General features: G+C 40.2%; 1 protein-coding gene across 2 annotated transcripts; it reads right to left on the bottom strand.

Moving 5' to 3' along the window:
* Positions 1-2,630: 2,630 nt before the first annotated feature.
* Positions 2,631-16,479, bottom strand: LOC145508626 (nuclear envelope pore membrane protein POM 121-like). 2 transcript variants are annotated; one of them, XM_081495615.1, is made up of 3 exons: positions 15,174-16,479; positions 3,515-3,641; positions 2,899-3,001 (listed from the first exon to the last, which is right to left on the bottom strand). In XM_081495615.1, the coding sequence occupies exons 1-2, from the start codon at positions 16,379-16,381 to the stop codon at positions 3,557-3,559; spliced, it is 1,293 nt and encodes a 430-aa protein (XP_081351741.1). In that variant the 5' UTR covers positions 16,382-16,479; the 3' UTR covers positions 2,899-3,001; positions 3,515-3,556. The 2 variants fall into 2 exon arrangements, with proteins under 2 accessions (XP_081351743.1, XP_081351741.1); XM_081495617.1 differs by lacking the exons at positions 2,899-3,001; positions 3,515-3,641 and adding an exon at positions 2,631-2,812.
* Positions 16,480-17,486: the final 1,007 nt, after the last annotated feature.

Genomic DNA, 17,486 nt, shown 5'->3' on the forward strand with positions numbered 1-17,486 from the left:
CTAGTGTTAGGGCTGGAGTTAGGGTTTGGGGTAAGGCCTCATGGCTAGGACCTTAGATTTAACACATTGGGGTTAGACCTCAGGGTTAGGTGCCTCACAGGGAAGGATCTTAAAAGGAATGTACTAGACCCTATTGGCTGATCCATTCTTAAATATGACAAAGGAGAAGAGGACAACAGAGGATGAAATGGTTGGATGGCATCACACCAAGTCAACGGACATGAGATTGAGCAAGCTCTGGGAGTTGGTGAAGGACAAGGAAGCCTGGCGTGCTGTTGTCCACAGGGTCCCAAAGAGTTGGACACAGCTGAGTGACTGAACTGCACTGAACTGATGTTGTTAAGGAATAAAAGTAAGATGCACAGAATTGCATAATTTATATACTATTTTTGTAAGGTACCAACTTTTTCTATGTTGCCATTTATGTTAATACATGTACATTCATAGGAGAATATCATTAACATTGGATAGTGGCAGGGAGATGAGGGGAAAGATTTTTTTTTAACTGCATTTTCAAAGAGGCATTCACCTCTTTTGACTCCATTGGTCTCATAGGAAAAGAATCATGGGTCCTCAAGCTTCCATCTTCTACTTGGCTCCTGTGCACTTTCCCTATCCAGTCACTTGTCTATGGACTCCTCGATTTACAAGATGACAAATACAAATGATATCCACATCCTTAGGAAAGAGGCAGAGCCTGCCTAATGAGAGAGTTAAAGCTTAGAGCCCTTTAAGGAGGAGGTGAACATTTTCCCTCATGCTTTCCTTAAGCCTTATGCAACTATATCTTGCCTGAAAACTGGCCTTTGTTTAGGTCCAGACGTAATGACTACACAGCACAATGTCTTACTCATGGAAATACTTTTCTTAGACTCTGTGCTAATAATTGTAATTGTAACAATCTTGCTTGGGAACCTGTTTCTCAACAACAGAATATCTCACCCAGAAACAAGTTGCCCGGAACTCATTCTTTCTGGCTAAACTTGTACTGAAGTTATCTCAGGATATATGCCTTGGGAAAGGGTCTAATGGTACTCTCACAACCTTGAAGTATTCTATCTGTTCTCAGCAGCTAGTTTGAAAAGTATGTAATTCCCTGCTTAAAATAGTGAGGTGGGATACTCTCCTACTCCCTTTCAGGGCCTTTTGCTGGAGGCTTTCTCTACAATGTTCACTCTAATAAAACTTTGTTACACAAAGCTCTGAGTGACTGAGACCATATCTTTTGGGTCCTGGAGTGAAATTTTCTCCTGTGGAGACCACGAATACTGGCACTGTTCACCATAAGCTATCACTGTCATGTGAAAGAGAAAAAACAGGCAAAATAGAATACATAATGCAATGTTTCTGATAATAAACCTGAGGCCTCTGAGAGTCTCACACACAGAAGTCCAGGTATCATCTTCATAGGAGACCACGTCAAAGAGGCAACAGAGGCAGCACCCCTACCCTAGGCCAGCACTTGCCTCATCGAGGTGGCGGCCACGCCATGATGCCAGGGTCTCTTAAGTTATGTTAGACACTCCCCTTGCACTTAAGCCTATGGAATTTGGCATGCATCCCCTGGATCACCTGCCATATCTTGAGGCCCTGAGCTGAGGGAAAGTATCTGATCTCTGCTAGGGGAAAGAGGAGGAGTCTTGGCCACAGCCAATCCTCTCAGTCCCCTGGTGCTGCCATCTCCTGATGCTCAGTATTGGCTATAAGAAACAAATGCTAGGTTTCAACCCTAAGCAACAAGGGTCATATTTTGCTTGCCCAGTGTCTGTCATTCCACAATCAGTGACTCTCACCCGGGACAGACTGCTATGGGAACTCCTCATCCTCCATACCCATGAAGGGGCCCCTAAGGGATGGTCTAGGGTGGGATCACTTTTCTCTCCACCTAACACTATGTTCTCCCTTCCCCTGATCTTTCCTGGTCCCAATCTAGAACAATCTAGCCTTCCTCTGGTACAGCCTCATAGAGGCCCTTCTGCTCCAGTTTTGGTGTCACATCTTGCCTCAGCCTTCTGCTCCTCTTTTAGGACTTATCTCTGACTCAGGTCTCAGGCCCCTATTCTCTTAAGCAGTTGAAGCTCTGCCCTGGCTTTCACTATGCTACAATAGTAAACTAAATTGGATTTGATAAAGTTGGTGATTGAGAAGATGAGTGGCTGGAAGTGGGATGGAGAGACAGTTGAAATCTGAGGGAAACAGAGGCAAGAGAGCAGTAGTGTGTGTGCAGGACAATGGATTGGTATCTGTCCTCAACCTGTCCCACGTATCTGACTTGAACATTTATGTAGAGAGAAGGGTCAGAGGTTGAAGTTGATGGTGCCACTGAGAAGGGATTTCATGATGCTCTGGATACAAATACAGATGCTTCAGTAGCATGATACAGAGTGTCCAGAAAGAGGAAGGGGCACTTCCCCCAAGCTTTGCATGTGAGGTGGAACTGCTTGTAGCTCCTTGAGAAGTGAAAGGTTGAGGAGCCTCCTGAGCCAGCACGTCAGCTGACACACGAACATTCTCATGACAGCCAAGTGAAGTAGAGGATTCTCTAAAGTGGGACAGATGTGATCAACAGAGGAGGAAACTAATCATAATAAGTGATAACATGAACCAAACACTTAAGTCAGACACTACAGTTAGCATTTCAGATTGATTATTTTATTTAAGTATCAAAATGACTCTACATGGAATGTGATATTACACTACAAGAACAGAGTACAGCTTAGGTATTTGTGTTTGAAGATCGGCTCCTATGCAGATGAATCATGATGTCACCATTCTCAAGTCATTTGATTGTTTAGGGTCTTAGTTCTATCATCTGTAAAAGATAAAAATGGTTGTGACTATGTGAAAAACAATCAGTGGAATCATAAACAGAAAGCACTTGACATAACTCTCACTTACGATTATTTCCATTTCATCTGTAAGTAAACAGAGGATCAATATCTTATTCAAGACACATATGGGAGTGTACAAGAGCCCACATTTGAAGTCAGGATGACTGACCCTGAAACCAGAACACAAAATCTTATCCTTGAAAATGCACTTGTCCAATGGACTCAAAACTTACCATGTCTTCAGATGACCATGCCCTAATATCAAGGCGGTGAGGGGATTTATGTATCAATCCCAACACTTTATACCTATCCTTATTATCTTTTAAAAGTAAGTGCCAACAAAAATCATTGAAGATAAAAATAATTAAGAGAGCTTATTCCCATATAACCTCACTAAAAGAACTACTGAAGAAAAATTTCAGCAAGAATAAAGGTAGGTCTAGAGAATAGACCAAGAATACAAGAAAAATAATTATATAATATTATATTAATATATTATAATTATATGTTATATACTTATAATATAATAATACAAAAATAATTATATAATTAATTTCCTTATTTTAAAAACACAAGTGTCTAAATTACAAGAAATACTATACATGGGAATAATTGATGGTTATCTGGACTGTGCTAGGACCATTGAGGGGCTTCCCAGGTGATGCTAGTGGTACAGAACCCACCTGCCAATGCAGGAGACATGAGACATGGGTTTGATCCTTGGGTCAGGAAGATCCCCTGGAGGAGGGCATGGCAACCTGCTCCAGTATTCTTGCCTGGAGAATCCCATGGACAGAGGTTCCTGGCAGGCTATAGTCCATAGGATCACAAAGAGTTAGACACAACTGAAGCAACTTAGCTCACACACATGCAGGACCATTGAGAAGAGAATACAACAGTGCAATAAATATAACTCTTGTTAGAAAAGCTATAATGAGACTGATTTGGGGATGGGGCTTTCAGAAGGGCAGAACAAGGTGGTCACCAAGTCCTCTCCTCAAAAAGCAATGTTAAAATCACCAGCTCCATAATAGACAGTATTGTCTTACTTTTCCCTACTTATCCCTTCTAATGAAACTAAGTATCTTGGAAATTATTACACAGACAATAATAAAAGAACTCTGAAGGCTGGAAAAAAGAAATCAGACTGACTAGGGATCTCAGGGCTTGAAGAATAACACAGGGTTTTCCTGTAGGGTTTTTTTTTCCTTTGCTTTCTTTGTATTATTATTATTATTTGGTATCACATATACCCAGGACTTGATGCAGGGAGTTTTGAAACCTGGAACTACCAGGTATGTAAAAAACAAAACCCACCAACAGTAAAAAGGCTGCTCTGTCCCCCCAAAGGATAAGAAACAAGAAGCCAAACAGATTGAGTGGAGAGTCCAAACCTGCATCCACAAGTGAGTTACCGGCAAGCAGCGTCAACTGCCTACAAAAGCTCCAAGTACCCAGAACAAAGCCATTGTCTCCCTGACTTCCACCAGTGGCATAAAGAGACACAGGAACAATGGCTTCTGACTCACCTTTCTTCCCTGTTCAACAGGTGATGGCCCACAGACACTAGACAACCCAGGAAACACCTTTATGTTCCCACATACAGCACCAGCAGGAATTGAAAAGAACCCCAGAAGAATGAAGTAGATCAGAATAGCAGGAATATTTCCAGGGTTTGGGAAGCTAAACTGTCAAGTTCACAAAATAGGTCAACCTACAAGCTAAACCTAAACAGCAAAATTGCCTACTAAGTATAAGATTAAAATAGGAGTATCTAAGTATAATAACCAAAATATCAAGGATACAACAGAAAAAACTTTCCGCATGCCAAAAGCCAGTGAAACCATAAACAATGAGAAAAAACAATCGACTGACACCAGTACCAAGTTGAATAAGATGTTAGAATTGTCACACAAGGATTTTAAATTTACCATCATGAATACATTTCAATAATCAATTACAAATTCTCTTGAAACAAATGAAAAAATTAATATTTAAGCAATAAGATAGAAGTTATAAAAAGGACAAAATGGGGGGAATCAAATGGAAATAATACACCTGAAAACTACATCAGCTAAATTTTTTCAACCTGATAGATGGACTCAATAGAAGTGAAGATGATGGAGGATAGAATCAATAAACTTGAAAATAAATCAGTAGAAGCTGTTCAGTTTTGACAGAGAGAACATAGACAAAAAAGACAGAGCCTTAGCAACTTGAGGGACTGTAACAAAGGGTCTAGAATTTATATCATCAGAGCCTCAGAAGGAGAGGACACAGTGTAGAACAAGTATCAGAAAAAATAATGGCTGAGAATGTCACAAATTTGTCAAAATACATAAATCAGATTTAAAAAACTGAGCCAATCCAAAAATATTAAAAATAACAACAAAAAATACCCCTATCAATATACAGCATAATTAAACTTCTGAAAACTAACAAAGATAAAATTTTAAAATAGAGAGAAACAAGATATTGCACAAAAGAAATGCAAATCTGAATGACAGCATATTTCTCTTCCAAAACAATGAAGGCCGAAAAAGTGGCACAAAATTTTTCAAATGCTGAAAGAAACTCAATGGTGAAAAACTGAAAATTTCTCTTCTAAAATCAGAAACAAAACAAGGATGCCTACTCTTGCCATGTGTATTTAACATGATATTGTAAGTCCTAGCCATAGAAATCAGACAAGAAATCATACAAATTGGAAGGGAAGAAGTAAAATTGTCACTGTTTGCAGATGACATGATATTGTATACCGAAAGCACTAAAGTCATCACCAAAAAACTATCAGAACTAAAAAACAAATTCAGTAAAATTCCAGGTTAAATGATTAATACACAGATATCTTTTGTTTATCTATACACTGATAACAAAGTATCAGAAAGAGAAAACAAAACAAAACAAAAAACCCAATTACAATTGCATCAAAGGGAATAAAATACATAGGAATGAACTTGGCCAAGGAAATGAAAGACCTATACTTAGAAAACTATAAATCATTGATGAAGTAAATTGAAGATCAAATAAATGGAAAGATATCCATGTTCATGGATTGGAGGAGTTGTTATTGTTGAAATGGCCACACTACTCAAAGCAATCTACAGATTAACTGCAATCCCTATAAAAAGAAAAAAAAAACCACCTCATGACATTTTTCACAGAACTAGAACAAATAGTCCTAAAATTTGTATGAAAAACACTAAAGACCCCAAATAGCCAATGCTATGGAGCTGCAGGAATCACACTGTCTAACTTCAGACTATATTCCAAAGCCATAGTAATCAAAACAGTATGGTACTGGCACCAAAAGGACACACAGATTGATTGAACAATAGAAAGCCCAAAAATAAAGTCAGGCAATTATGGTCAACTGATCTACAACAAAGGAGGCAAAAACATACAATGGGAAGAAGACTCTTCAATAAGTGGTGCTAGGAAAACTGAACAGCTACATGTAGAAGAATAAAATTAGAACATTTTCTCATATCACATACAAAAGTAAACTCAAAATGGGTTAAAGACCTAAACTTAAGATCAGAAATCATAAAACTCCTAGAAGAAAACATAGGCAGTACACTCTGTGACATAAATCTTAGCAGTATTTTTTTGATCTGCCTCCTCAGGCAAGGGAAACAAAAATAAACAAATGGATTCTAATTCAACTTAAAAGTTTTTGCACAGTGAAGTAACCCACCATAAAGCATAGACAACCTATTGAATGGGAGAAGGTATTTCCAAATATGTCTGATAAGTGGTTAATACTTCAAATAACAAAAAATTTAAAATAAAATCTTTAAAAATGAACAGAAGACCTGAATAGGCATTTTCCAAAGAAGACATACAGATAGCCAATTGGCACATGAAAAGATGCTCAACATCATCGATCATTAGGGAAATGCAAATCAAAACCACAATGACTCATCATCTCCTATCTGTCAGAAATGTTATCATCAAAAAATTTAACAAATAATGTAGTTAGGAAATGTTAGCCCACTTTGGTGAGAATTTAAATTGGTAAACCACTTTGGAAAACTGTATGGAGGTTCCTCAAAAAATTAAAAATAGAATGACCATAAGATCCAATATTTCCACTCCTGGGTATATATCCAAAACAAAAACACTACTTTGAAAAGATATGTGTACCCCAAAGTTCATAACATCATTATTTACAATAGCTAAGATATGGAAGTACTCTGTGTCCATCAACAGATGAAAAGATCAACAAGATACACACATAAAAAGAATAAAATTTTTCCATTTGCACAACATTGATATACCTGGAGAGTGTTATGATTAGCGAAGTAAGACAGAAAGACAAATACTATATGTTTAACTTAAATGTAGAATCAAAAAAATTAAACAAATAAATATAACAAAACAAAAACAGACATAGATAGAGTGGACAAACTATTGGTATAAATACTTTGTCTCTCCAGTAGGGAGAGTGTTGGGAGAAGGGGCATAATAAGGAAAAGGAATTAAGATATACGAACTATCAATACTAGGCTGTTGTTCAATTGCTAAGTCATGTCTGACAAGGATATAATGTATAGTACACGGAATACAGCCAATACTTTTTGATTTTAAATAGAGTATAATCTGAAAATAGTGAATCACTACGTTGTACACTTGAAACTTTGTTGCTCAGTCTTGTCTGACTCTTTGCAACCCCACAGACTGTAGCAGGCCAGACTTCCTTGTCCTTCAACAACTCATAGAGTTTGCTCAAACTCATGTCCATTGAGTTGGTGATGTCATCCAACAATCTCATCCTCCGTTGCCCCTTCTCCTCCTGACTTCAATCTTCCCCAGCATCAGGGTATTTTCCAGTGAGCTGGTTCTTCACATCAGGTGGCCAAAGTATTGGAGCTTCAGCTTTAGCATCAGTCCTTCCAATTGATATTCAGGGTTGATTTCCCTTAAGCTTGAGTAGTTTGATCTCCTTGCTGTCCAAGGGACTCTCAAGAGTGGTCTTCTCCAGCACCACAGTTCAAAAGCATCAATTCTTTGGCACTTGGGCTTCTTTATGGTCCAGCTCTCACATCCGTACATGACTACTGAAAAAAACCATAGCTTTGACTGTAGGCATTTTTGTCAGCAAAGTGAGGTCTCTCCTTTCTAATATGCTGTCTAGGTTTGTCATAGCTTTTCTTTCAAGGAACAAGCATCTTTTAATTTCATGGCTGCAGGCACCATCCACAGTGATTCTGGAGCCCAAGAAAATTAAGTCTGTCACTGTTTCCTTTCTTTCTCTAGCTATTTGCCATGAAGTGATGGGACCAGATGCCACGATCTTAGCTTTTTGAATGTTGAGCTTTAAGCCAGCTTTTTCAGTCTCTGTTTTCACCTTCATCAAGAGGCTCTTAAGCTCCTCTTCATTCTCTGTGATAATGATGGTGTCATCTTCATATCTGAGGTTATTGATATTTCTCCTGGCAATCTTGATTCCAGCCTGTGCTTCATCTAGCCTGGCATTTCACATGATGTACTCTGCATGTAAGTTAAATAAACGGGGTGACAATATACAGCTTTGATGTACCCCTTTCCCAATTTTGAACACATGAAACTAGTATAGCATTATAAATCAACTATACTTCAATGAAAAAGACAAGAGATAACAAGTACTGGTCTAGGATATGGAGAAAAGGGAATCCTTGTGTACTAATGGTGGAATTGTAAACTGGTATGAACCAGCATTATGGAAAACAGCATGAAGGTTCTCCAAAAAAATAAAAATAGAGTTACATCTGGATATATACTCAAAGGAAATGAAAACAAGATTCAAAGAGATATCTGTACTCTGATATTTACTACAGTATAATTCACAATAACAAAGATATGGAAACATTGCATGAGGACTGGATAAGGAAGATGTGGTGTATACACAAGGGGACATTTTTCAGTTATGAGTAAGAAGGACATCTTGCCCTTTGCAACAACATGGATGGACCTTGTCCAAAGTCATAAAACCAGAGGCTAAAATAGTGGTTACCAAAAGCTAGGGGGTGGTGAGATAGGAGAGATGCTATTTAAGGGTACAAATTTACAACAAGAAGCTAATAATTTCTAAACTTCTAATGCACAGTATGGTGAATACAGACAATAATATTGTTATTACTATAATCATACTTGACAAGAGACAGATCTTAATAATTCCAACCACTAAAAAGAAATGATAGTTATACGACATGAAGGAGGTGCTAATTATCACTACAATGGCAATCATACTACTACATATAAATGTATCAAATCAACATTAGGTTTACACCTTAAATTTACATAAGTGAAAGTGAAAATGTTAGCTGCTCAGTTGTGTCTGACTCTTTGCAAGCCCATGAACTGTAGCCTGCCAGGCTCCTCTGCATGTTATATCAATTACATCATTTAAAAGTTTATTACAGAAAAGTTTCAAATCCATACCCTAGTCTTTCAATTTAAGAAATAGTAAAAGAAGAGCAAATCAAACCTAAAGGAAGAAGAAAGAATGAAATAGTAAAGATTGGAGCCTAAAATAGAAATAGAAAACAGCAAAATAGACAAAATGAAAAGCACAAAAATTGACTCTTTTAAAAAAAATCAACAGAATTTATAAATTTTTAGCCACAGTGAAAGAGAGAAAGGGCAAGAATAAGAGAGAAAGAGATACAGAGAGAAGACAATGATTAACAAAATTAGGAATTCAAGAAAGGATATCATCTCCTATGTTAGAGATATTAGAATTATAAGAAAATAGCACAATTTCCTGCCAACAAATTATACAATTTAGATGAAGTAGGCAAAGTCTCCAGAAAGTCACCAGTTACTGAAACTGACTCAAGAAGAATTAGAAAACCTTAGACCTATAACAAGAGATTGAATTAATAATTGAAAATTTTCCCAGAAATAAAAACCTGGGTCCAAATGTCTTCATTGGTGAATCCTCCCAAATATTTTAAGAAGAAATTGTACCAATCTTTCTATAAGTAGAGGAGGGAAGCCTTCCCAACTCACTCTGTATGGGCAGTATTTTCTGATACCAAAATCAGATAAAGACATCACAAGAAAAGAAACCTTCAGATCAACATCACTCACAAATACAGACACAAAAATGCTCAAAAAATGTAAACAAATTTTATACCACAAAGACTGGGATTCACTTTGAAAATTAAAATCAACCAGGTTGTTGCAGGAGCCCAAAATGGAATGTAGACAATGACAAGTGAATCTAAATGTGGTACACATAACCTCGCTGCATGTTTGCTGAAAGAAGCTAAACCAAGTAGTTTTTAAAAGCAATGTAAAGTAATTAGCCCCCAACTAAAATAAATAAATTTATTAAAAAAAAAATAAAAGCAATGTTTGCTTGGATGCTGCAAGGCTATATACAGAAAGAATTGTATATGAACACTTTGGTGAGCTGCTCACAGAGCTGGCAATTGTAAAACTATATACATTCTGGATTGAACAAATAAGTAATTAAATTATAATACACCAGGTTTCTCTGGAGAAACTGTTGAAGAAGTTACACACAAGCAAAGGGGAACATTTCTAAGATGAACCCTGATTGTGCTCTACATTAGTTAGAGGTATCAGTATTAACTCTTTTGCACACACACACGTGTGTACACACACACACAGCATAAGAAATAGATGCAAGTGTATAAATGGGAACATATATTTCCAATTCTATCTGTTGAGAGGACTTAGAAGCAAAGATTCCCTAGTAGCCATGACAACACCTGAATGCCCAGATTTTTTTTAAATTTTTTCTCCACTAAAAGGAACCAAAGCTTCTTAGAAGAGTGGTTGACTCCAGAACTGGGGCAGATAAAATATAAGATAATTATGGAATACCTTATGGGGCTAAAAGGTAAAGGAATCCTTGGGAAAAGTGTGGAGGGAGATGCAGGCATTTTAAAGGACTCAGGAGCTAATCTGAAGGAACTCATAATGATCAAATCTGGAACAATTTGAGCAATAAAATTAACAGTGATCATATTAGACATAGCCCAAATAATAAAAAAAATATTGATGAGACCATACAGATATAAGTGACTGAATATATAAATGCAGAGAACTATGCCTCGGAGAATAATTCTAATCAAATGTAGAACAAGAGAGATATAAAATCACCACAGAACACCACAATGATAGTTGCTACAGGTAAGATCCACTGATAATGGCAAAATTAGTGGTGAAAGTTTAAGGATAAACAGGATTTTTGTGTCACATCAACGTAAGACCCTCTTAAATATGTACTAGAGAGAAATAGTAACTATTCAGAGGAGAACTCTGGCCAGACACCACTTTAATTGTGATCAAGATTAACATTTCCCATGTGCTGAGGACAACACATTGCATGTGTGGGATTTTTTCTTAAAAATCCATTACCTCAATGTACTCATGATAAAATAGCAGACAAATCCAAATTGAGGAAAACTCTACAAAATACTTAACTGGTATTCTGTAAATGTATCAAGGTCACAGAAGATATTAAGATAGAGTAATGGTCACAGTTTGGAGGAAACTAAGGAAACATGACAACTAAATGAAACATGGAATTATACTAGCATAGGAAGAAATTTTTACTGGAAAAATGGGGAAATACGTTTAAAGTCTGAAGTTTAGCTAATAGCATTGCAACAACGTTAATTTCCTGGTTTCAATAACTGTTCTGTAAGATATTAACATTAGGAGAAGCTCAATGAAGACTAGTTGGGGATTCTCTCTACTATTCTTGTAAGTCTAAAATTATATCAAATTAAATTCTTTTTTAAAGACTAAAGTTGTCACAAGTCATTTCTTAACATACTCTAGGCTTGATCCAACCCATAGTGAAGTCAAGTGGGCAGATGACAAGCAGAGAGGAAAAAGGCAAGGGCCTTTTCAAAACACAGAAGTCATGACTCAGAATCTAGAGACATAAAGTGGTTCTAGCTTTTCCAACAGGGCCACAGAAAACCTAGAGTCAAAAGTCTGAAAAAAAAAAAAAAAAGTCTGACCACTCATACTAGTCACTTCTTCCTCCCCGTGAATTCAAAAAGCAGAGAGAGGAATACTTGAAAAATTAGCAAAAGTCATATATGTCTTCAACACATATTATTGTATGTAATGTAATTCACATTATATATTCTATACATAATGTATTAGACATATACATATCTGTTATAAGCACATATGTAATATGCATGGTTATATTAACACATATTACATATGAGTATGTAACACTACATATATTATATATTGATTCAGTTCAGTTCAGTCGCTCAGTCGTGTCCGACTCTCCACGACCCCATGAATCGCAGCACGCCAGGCCTCCCTGTCCATCACCAACACCTGGAGTTTACCCAAACCCATGTCCATCAAGTCGGTGATGCCATCCAATCATCTCACCCTCTGTCGTCCCCTTCTCCTCCTGCCCCCAATCCTTCCCAGCATTAGGGTCTTTTCCAATGAGTCAACTCTTCGCATGAGGTGGCCAAAGTATTGGAGTTTCAGCTTCAACATCAGACCTTCCAATGAACACCCAGGATTGATCTCCTTTAGGATGGACTGGCTGGATCTTCTTGCAGTCCTAGGGATTCTCAAGAGTCTTCTCCAACACCACACTTCAAAAGCATCAGTTCTTCAGCGCTCAGCTTTCTTCACCGTCCAACTCTCACATCCATACATGACCACTGGAAAAACCATAGCCTTGACTAGACGGACTTTTGTTGGCAAAGTAATGTCTCTGCTTTTAAATATGCTATCTAGGTTGGTCATAACCTTCCCTCCAAAGATAAGCGTCTTTTAATTTCATGGCTGCGATCACCATCAGCAGTGATTTTGGAGCCCAAAAAAATAAAGTCTGACACTGTTTCCACTGTTTCCCCATCTATTTCCCATGAAGTGATGGGACCAGATGCCATGATCTTAGTTTTCTGAACATTGAGCTTTAAGCCAACTTTTTCACTCTCCTCTTTCACCTTCATCAAGAGGCTCTTTAGTTCTTCACTTTCTGCCATAAGGGTGCTGTCATCTGCATATCTGAGGTTATTGATATTTCTCCCAGCAATTTTGATTCCAGCTTGTGCTTCCTCCAGCCCAGCGTTTCTCATGGTGTACTCTGCATATAAATTAAATAAGCAGGGTGACAATATACAGCCTTGATCTACTCCTTTTCCTATTTGGAACCAGTCTGTTGTTCCATGGCCAGTTCTAACTGTTGCTTCCTGACTTGCATACAGGTTTCTCAAGAGACAGGTCAGATGATCTGGTATGCCCATCTCTGTAAGAATTTTCCACAGTTTCTTGTGATCCACCCAGTCAAACGCTTTGGCATAGTCAATAAAGCAAAAATAGATGTTTTTCTGGAACTCTCTTGCTTTTTTGATGATCCAGCGGATGTTGGCAATTTGATCTCTGGTTCTTCTGCCTTTTCTAAAACCAGCTTGAACATCTGGAAGTTCACGGTTCACGTATTGCTGAAGACTGGCTTGGAGAATTTTGAGCATTACTTTACTAGCGTGTGAGATGAGTGCAATTGTGCGGTAGTTTGAGCATTGTTTGGCATTGCTTTTCTTTGGGATTGGAACGAAAACTGACCTTTTCCAGTCCTGTGGCCACTGCTGACTTTTCCAGATTTGCTGGCATACTGGGTGCAGCACTTTCACAGCATCATCTTTGAGGATTTGAAATAGCTCAACTGGAATTCCATTACCTCCACTAGCTTTGTTCGTAGTGATGCTTTCTAAGGCCCACTTGACTTCACATTCCAGGATGTCTGGCTCTAGGTGAGTGATCACACCATCGTGATTATCTGAGTCGTGAAGATCTTTTTTGTACAGTTTTTCCGTGTATTCTTGCCACCTCTTCTTAATATCTTCTGCTTCTCTTAGGTCCATACCATTTCTGTCCTTTATCAAGCCCATCTTTGCATGAAATGTTCCCTTGGTATCTCTAATTTTCTTGAAGGGATCTCAGTCTTTCCCATTTTGTTGTTTTCCTCTATTTCTTTGCATTGATCGCTGAGGAAGGCTTTCTTGTCTCTCCTTGCTATTCTTTGGAACTCTGCATTCAGATGGGAATATCTTTCCTTTTCTCCTTTGCTTTTCGCTTCTCTTCTTTTCCCAGCTATTTGCAAGTCCTCCTCAGACAGCCATTTTGCTTTTTTATTGATTACTATGAATATAATCATATGCTAATATTATACATACATATATGCACATATGGAGAAGGAAATGGCAACCCAGTCCAGTGTTCTTCCCTGGAGACTTCCATGGGTGGTTTGAGCCTGGCAACCTACAGTCTGTGGTGTTGCCAACAGAGTCGGACACAATAGAGTTACTGTACAATATACATATATATTATACATATCTAATATATTATGTATGTGTACTATGTATTCTCATAAGTTATATATAATATATACATATACACATAATACAGGCTTCCCTTGCAGCTCAGCAAGAATCTGCCTGCAATGTGGGATACCTGGGTTTGATCCCTGGGTTGGGAAGATCCCCTGGAGAAGGGAAAGGCTACCCACTCCAGTATTCTGGCCTGGAGAACTCCATGGACTCTATAGTCCATGGGATCACAAAGAGTCGAACATGAGTGACTTTCACTTCACATACACATAATATATATTATATGACTGTATTAATATATAAATGACATGTATAAATATATGTGACTATACATATGCAACATATATGACTTTGTTCATCAATTGAGTATTCATATGGTACCAAATGTTCAGAGAGAGAATATAGAGATTCTAAGAAAGATGAACCAGACCCCAGTTAAGAAAATGGGGAAGGCGGGAAAAGGCAGTGATCACAGCAGTGAGTGAGCTGCTTGCTCCTGCCTGGAGGGAAACTGGTCCAAAGCTTCCCTCTTCTGCTGCAAGGATGCTGACCAACGGATCAGGCCAGACTAATAACCTCCAGCTGCCCAAGTTCCAGGTGCACTTCTGACAGAAAGATGATAAGAATGTTATGCTGTCTCTGGAGAGAACTGACTTGGTGAGGGAATGGGCTCACAGGAGCAGCACTCTGGGTTCCCTCAAGGCCAAAGCTGAGCTCTGATGGTCTTGCACTGCCCCTCCAAGGAACCACTGAGGGGCCAAACAGCAAAGTACTGGGGAACAGGCCCTAGTGGGCCAGGAAAAAGGAACCAATTTTTTAAGCCAAGTGGAGCAAGACAAACAGGGAAAACCAAGACAAAACACCTCAGAGAGATGGCTACTCCAACCAACTACAAGAAGGCCACTGGGCCTGGGGAGCTCTATCCAGAAGCTCCTCGGCTGTGAATTAGTTCTGGGAGCTGGCAGAGTGGAAGGCTGAGGGGTTCTGCAGACTGAGATGGTTTCAGTCTTACCCTTCCAAGACGTTGTTAATCCACTGGATTGCAGCTCTCTTCTCTAGGTCAACATCTTCAGCAGTGAATGGATAACCTATCTGGAGGGGTGGGGGCAGGATCAGTGGGCCATTTCGCCTGGAGGGCAGCAGCAGAGGAATCTTGCGTTTGTGGGGCCTGGAACTGTCAGATGACTGTGAGCAATTTAAGTTTTGTTTCTTTCTTAAGAGGCCATCTGCAATTTTTTCATCCTCCATCTTCCTCTGCGGTTCCACTGAGGCTGAAGGGTTAGGCCGATGGCCTTCCTGGCTGGTTTTCTCTGAGAGCTCATGAAGACGCGATGACTCTGGGCCCAGGAGCCTGGCTGCGCCTGGACCGCTCCTCTGGAGCTGTGGGAAACCTCTTGTGGAGCTGTATGAACTGGTGATGGCATTTCGTTTGCTGCATGAACTCAAAAAGTAGGTCTGGGATTTCCTAATCAGGATATCTTCTGAGCTCTTGGAATAGAGGACCAGAGGCCCAGGCCTGGGAACAAAGGAAGAGAGGACCCCGTTGATCATGAGGCGTCTAAACGCGGACTGCGCATTCCCACCTGGGTTCGAGCCCCTTCTCTGTTCATCCTGACTCTCCTGGACTGAATGTCCTTTCTTTTGCTTTGCTAGCCCCTTTCTGCTCTCAGTCAAGGCTGTCAGGTCCTTCTTTTCCTTTCCTCTGAGTTGACAACTCTCTTCTAGGGCCCTCACCAGAATCTCCTTTACACAAATGTTTGGGAGGTGAACAGGAAATGAAGACCACGTACAGATGACTGTCTGCTTCAGAGGCAAAAGGAGCATCAGTCTGCCCTTTGCGGATGCCATCCTCAGGATCACTGAGGTGCAGAACATCTTGGAACTGCAAGCAGACGGCAATGGCTTCTGGTGGCTACTCCGGGGCACAGAGGAAAAAAAACCCCAAAATAAACAACGGGCTTGCTGGATTAAATATTGCCGCCGGTGGACTAGGACAAACCGCCGACGGTGCAGACGACGACGGGGTGAAGCCATGACACCCTCATAGGACAGCCTGCGAGCCAGGTCCAGAGTTGGGGCCCCTGAGTGAACCCGGCAAGCTGGGGGAACGCGGCTGGCGGTGTGCGCGGGCCTGAGGTACTCGGGGCTCTCTGGCTGGTCCCCGCCCCGCAGAGCAGGTGACGACGGGCGAGGGCGAGGCCGGCTCGGGTAACCGCCCATGACGCGCAATTCTGCACTGTCGGGACCTTCAAATGGAGTCTAGTGGCTCAGAGAGATTTCCGTTAGCTGCCTAAGGGGTGCCAGGCAAAGCGCTCACTGTTGGGTGGCACCTGTGACGCGTCGTTGGAACGCGTGAGCGAAGAAAGGGGACTCTAGGCCTTCGCGAGGGAGGGGTAAGCGCACCCGGGTGCTTCCTGCCAGATGAGGCGTAGGCATCGGCTGCCGCAGGAGTTGCCGGGGCGCAGGTGTTACTGGGGCACAGGTGTCGGCAGGGCGCAGGTGTCGGCGGGGCGCAGGTGTTGGCGCGTGGAGTACCGGCTCGCTGGGCGCAGCCGCAGTTCCCGCAACCAGGCCCCAGCTCCGTTGCGGGAAGGTGACTGGCAGTGTTCCCCAAACGTAGTGGCTCCGGGCTCAGCAGCACCCACTCTATGCTGCAGCTCTGGGGTCAGCATCGGATATCCCAGGGGAAAGCCGTTCTGACCCCGTGCCACCGAGATCTTGGGGGCATAGCCACCCAGGCGTCCAAGACTGCAGGAGGGAACCACCTGGACGCGGGAAGCCAGAGTGGATGCGCTTCCCTCCCCATCCTGTTTCCTTTCGAGTGAATCTTACTTTTCAGATACCCCACTCCCTCCTCCTCCCCTGGAAAGTAAGGTTTCCAAGACAGTTTACAATGAGAAGAAGTAGAGAATTGGTATCTTTTTAGGCAGCTCTATATCCAGGAGCAGTGTTATCTGAAACTTAAAACTTGAATTTTGAAGGTCGTACTTCGCCATTACGCTAATCTTTGCTTTCTGCCCCTCAACAGATCCTGTAGGGCTTTGTGTCATTCCTTTTCAGTAAGTCTGTGTCTATGGATGGGAGAAGGGACCTGGCAATTCAAATTAGAACTCAGAATTTGGCTGTCTATAAGTATTCTGACTGCAGTTAGGATTATTAGTTGAAAGGTGAATACATTAGAATATTCAGAATATTTAAAAATATTTGATGTTTTCATAGCTACACTCACTTTGATTTGGTTGTTTTTTGTTTTGTTTTGAAATCGTTTTGCCTTATTTTGGATTATCATCACTTAGTAAATGATGCTTGACATTTTACTAGACCA

Source organism: Giraffa tippelskirchi, chromosome 6, assembly GCF_054371585.1.
Source record: "Giraffa tippelskirchi isolate mGirTip1 chromosome 6, T2T-mGirTip1v1.2.pri, whole genome shotgun sequence".
NCBI lineage: Eukaryota > Metazoa > Chordata > Mammalia > Artiodactyla > Giraffidae > Giraffa > Giraffa tippelskirchi.

Coding starts and splice junctions, on each gene's coding strand:
- LOC145508626 (XM_081495615.1), bottom strand. CDS start 16,381: ATGGGCGGTTACCCGAGCCGGCCTCGCCCTCGCCCGTCGTCACCTGCT. Junction 3,642..15,173: donor ATTAACAACGTCTTGGAAGG/GTAAGACTGAAA, acceptor TATGGACTATAG/CCTGCCAGGAACCTCTGTCC.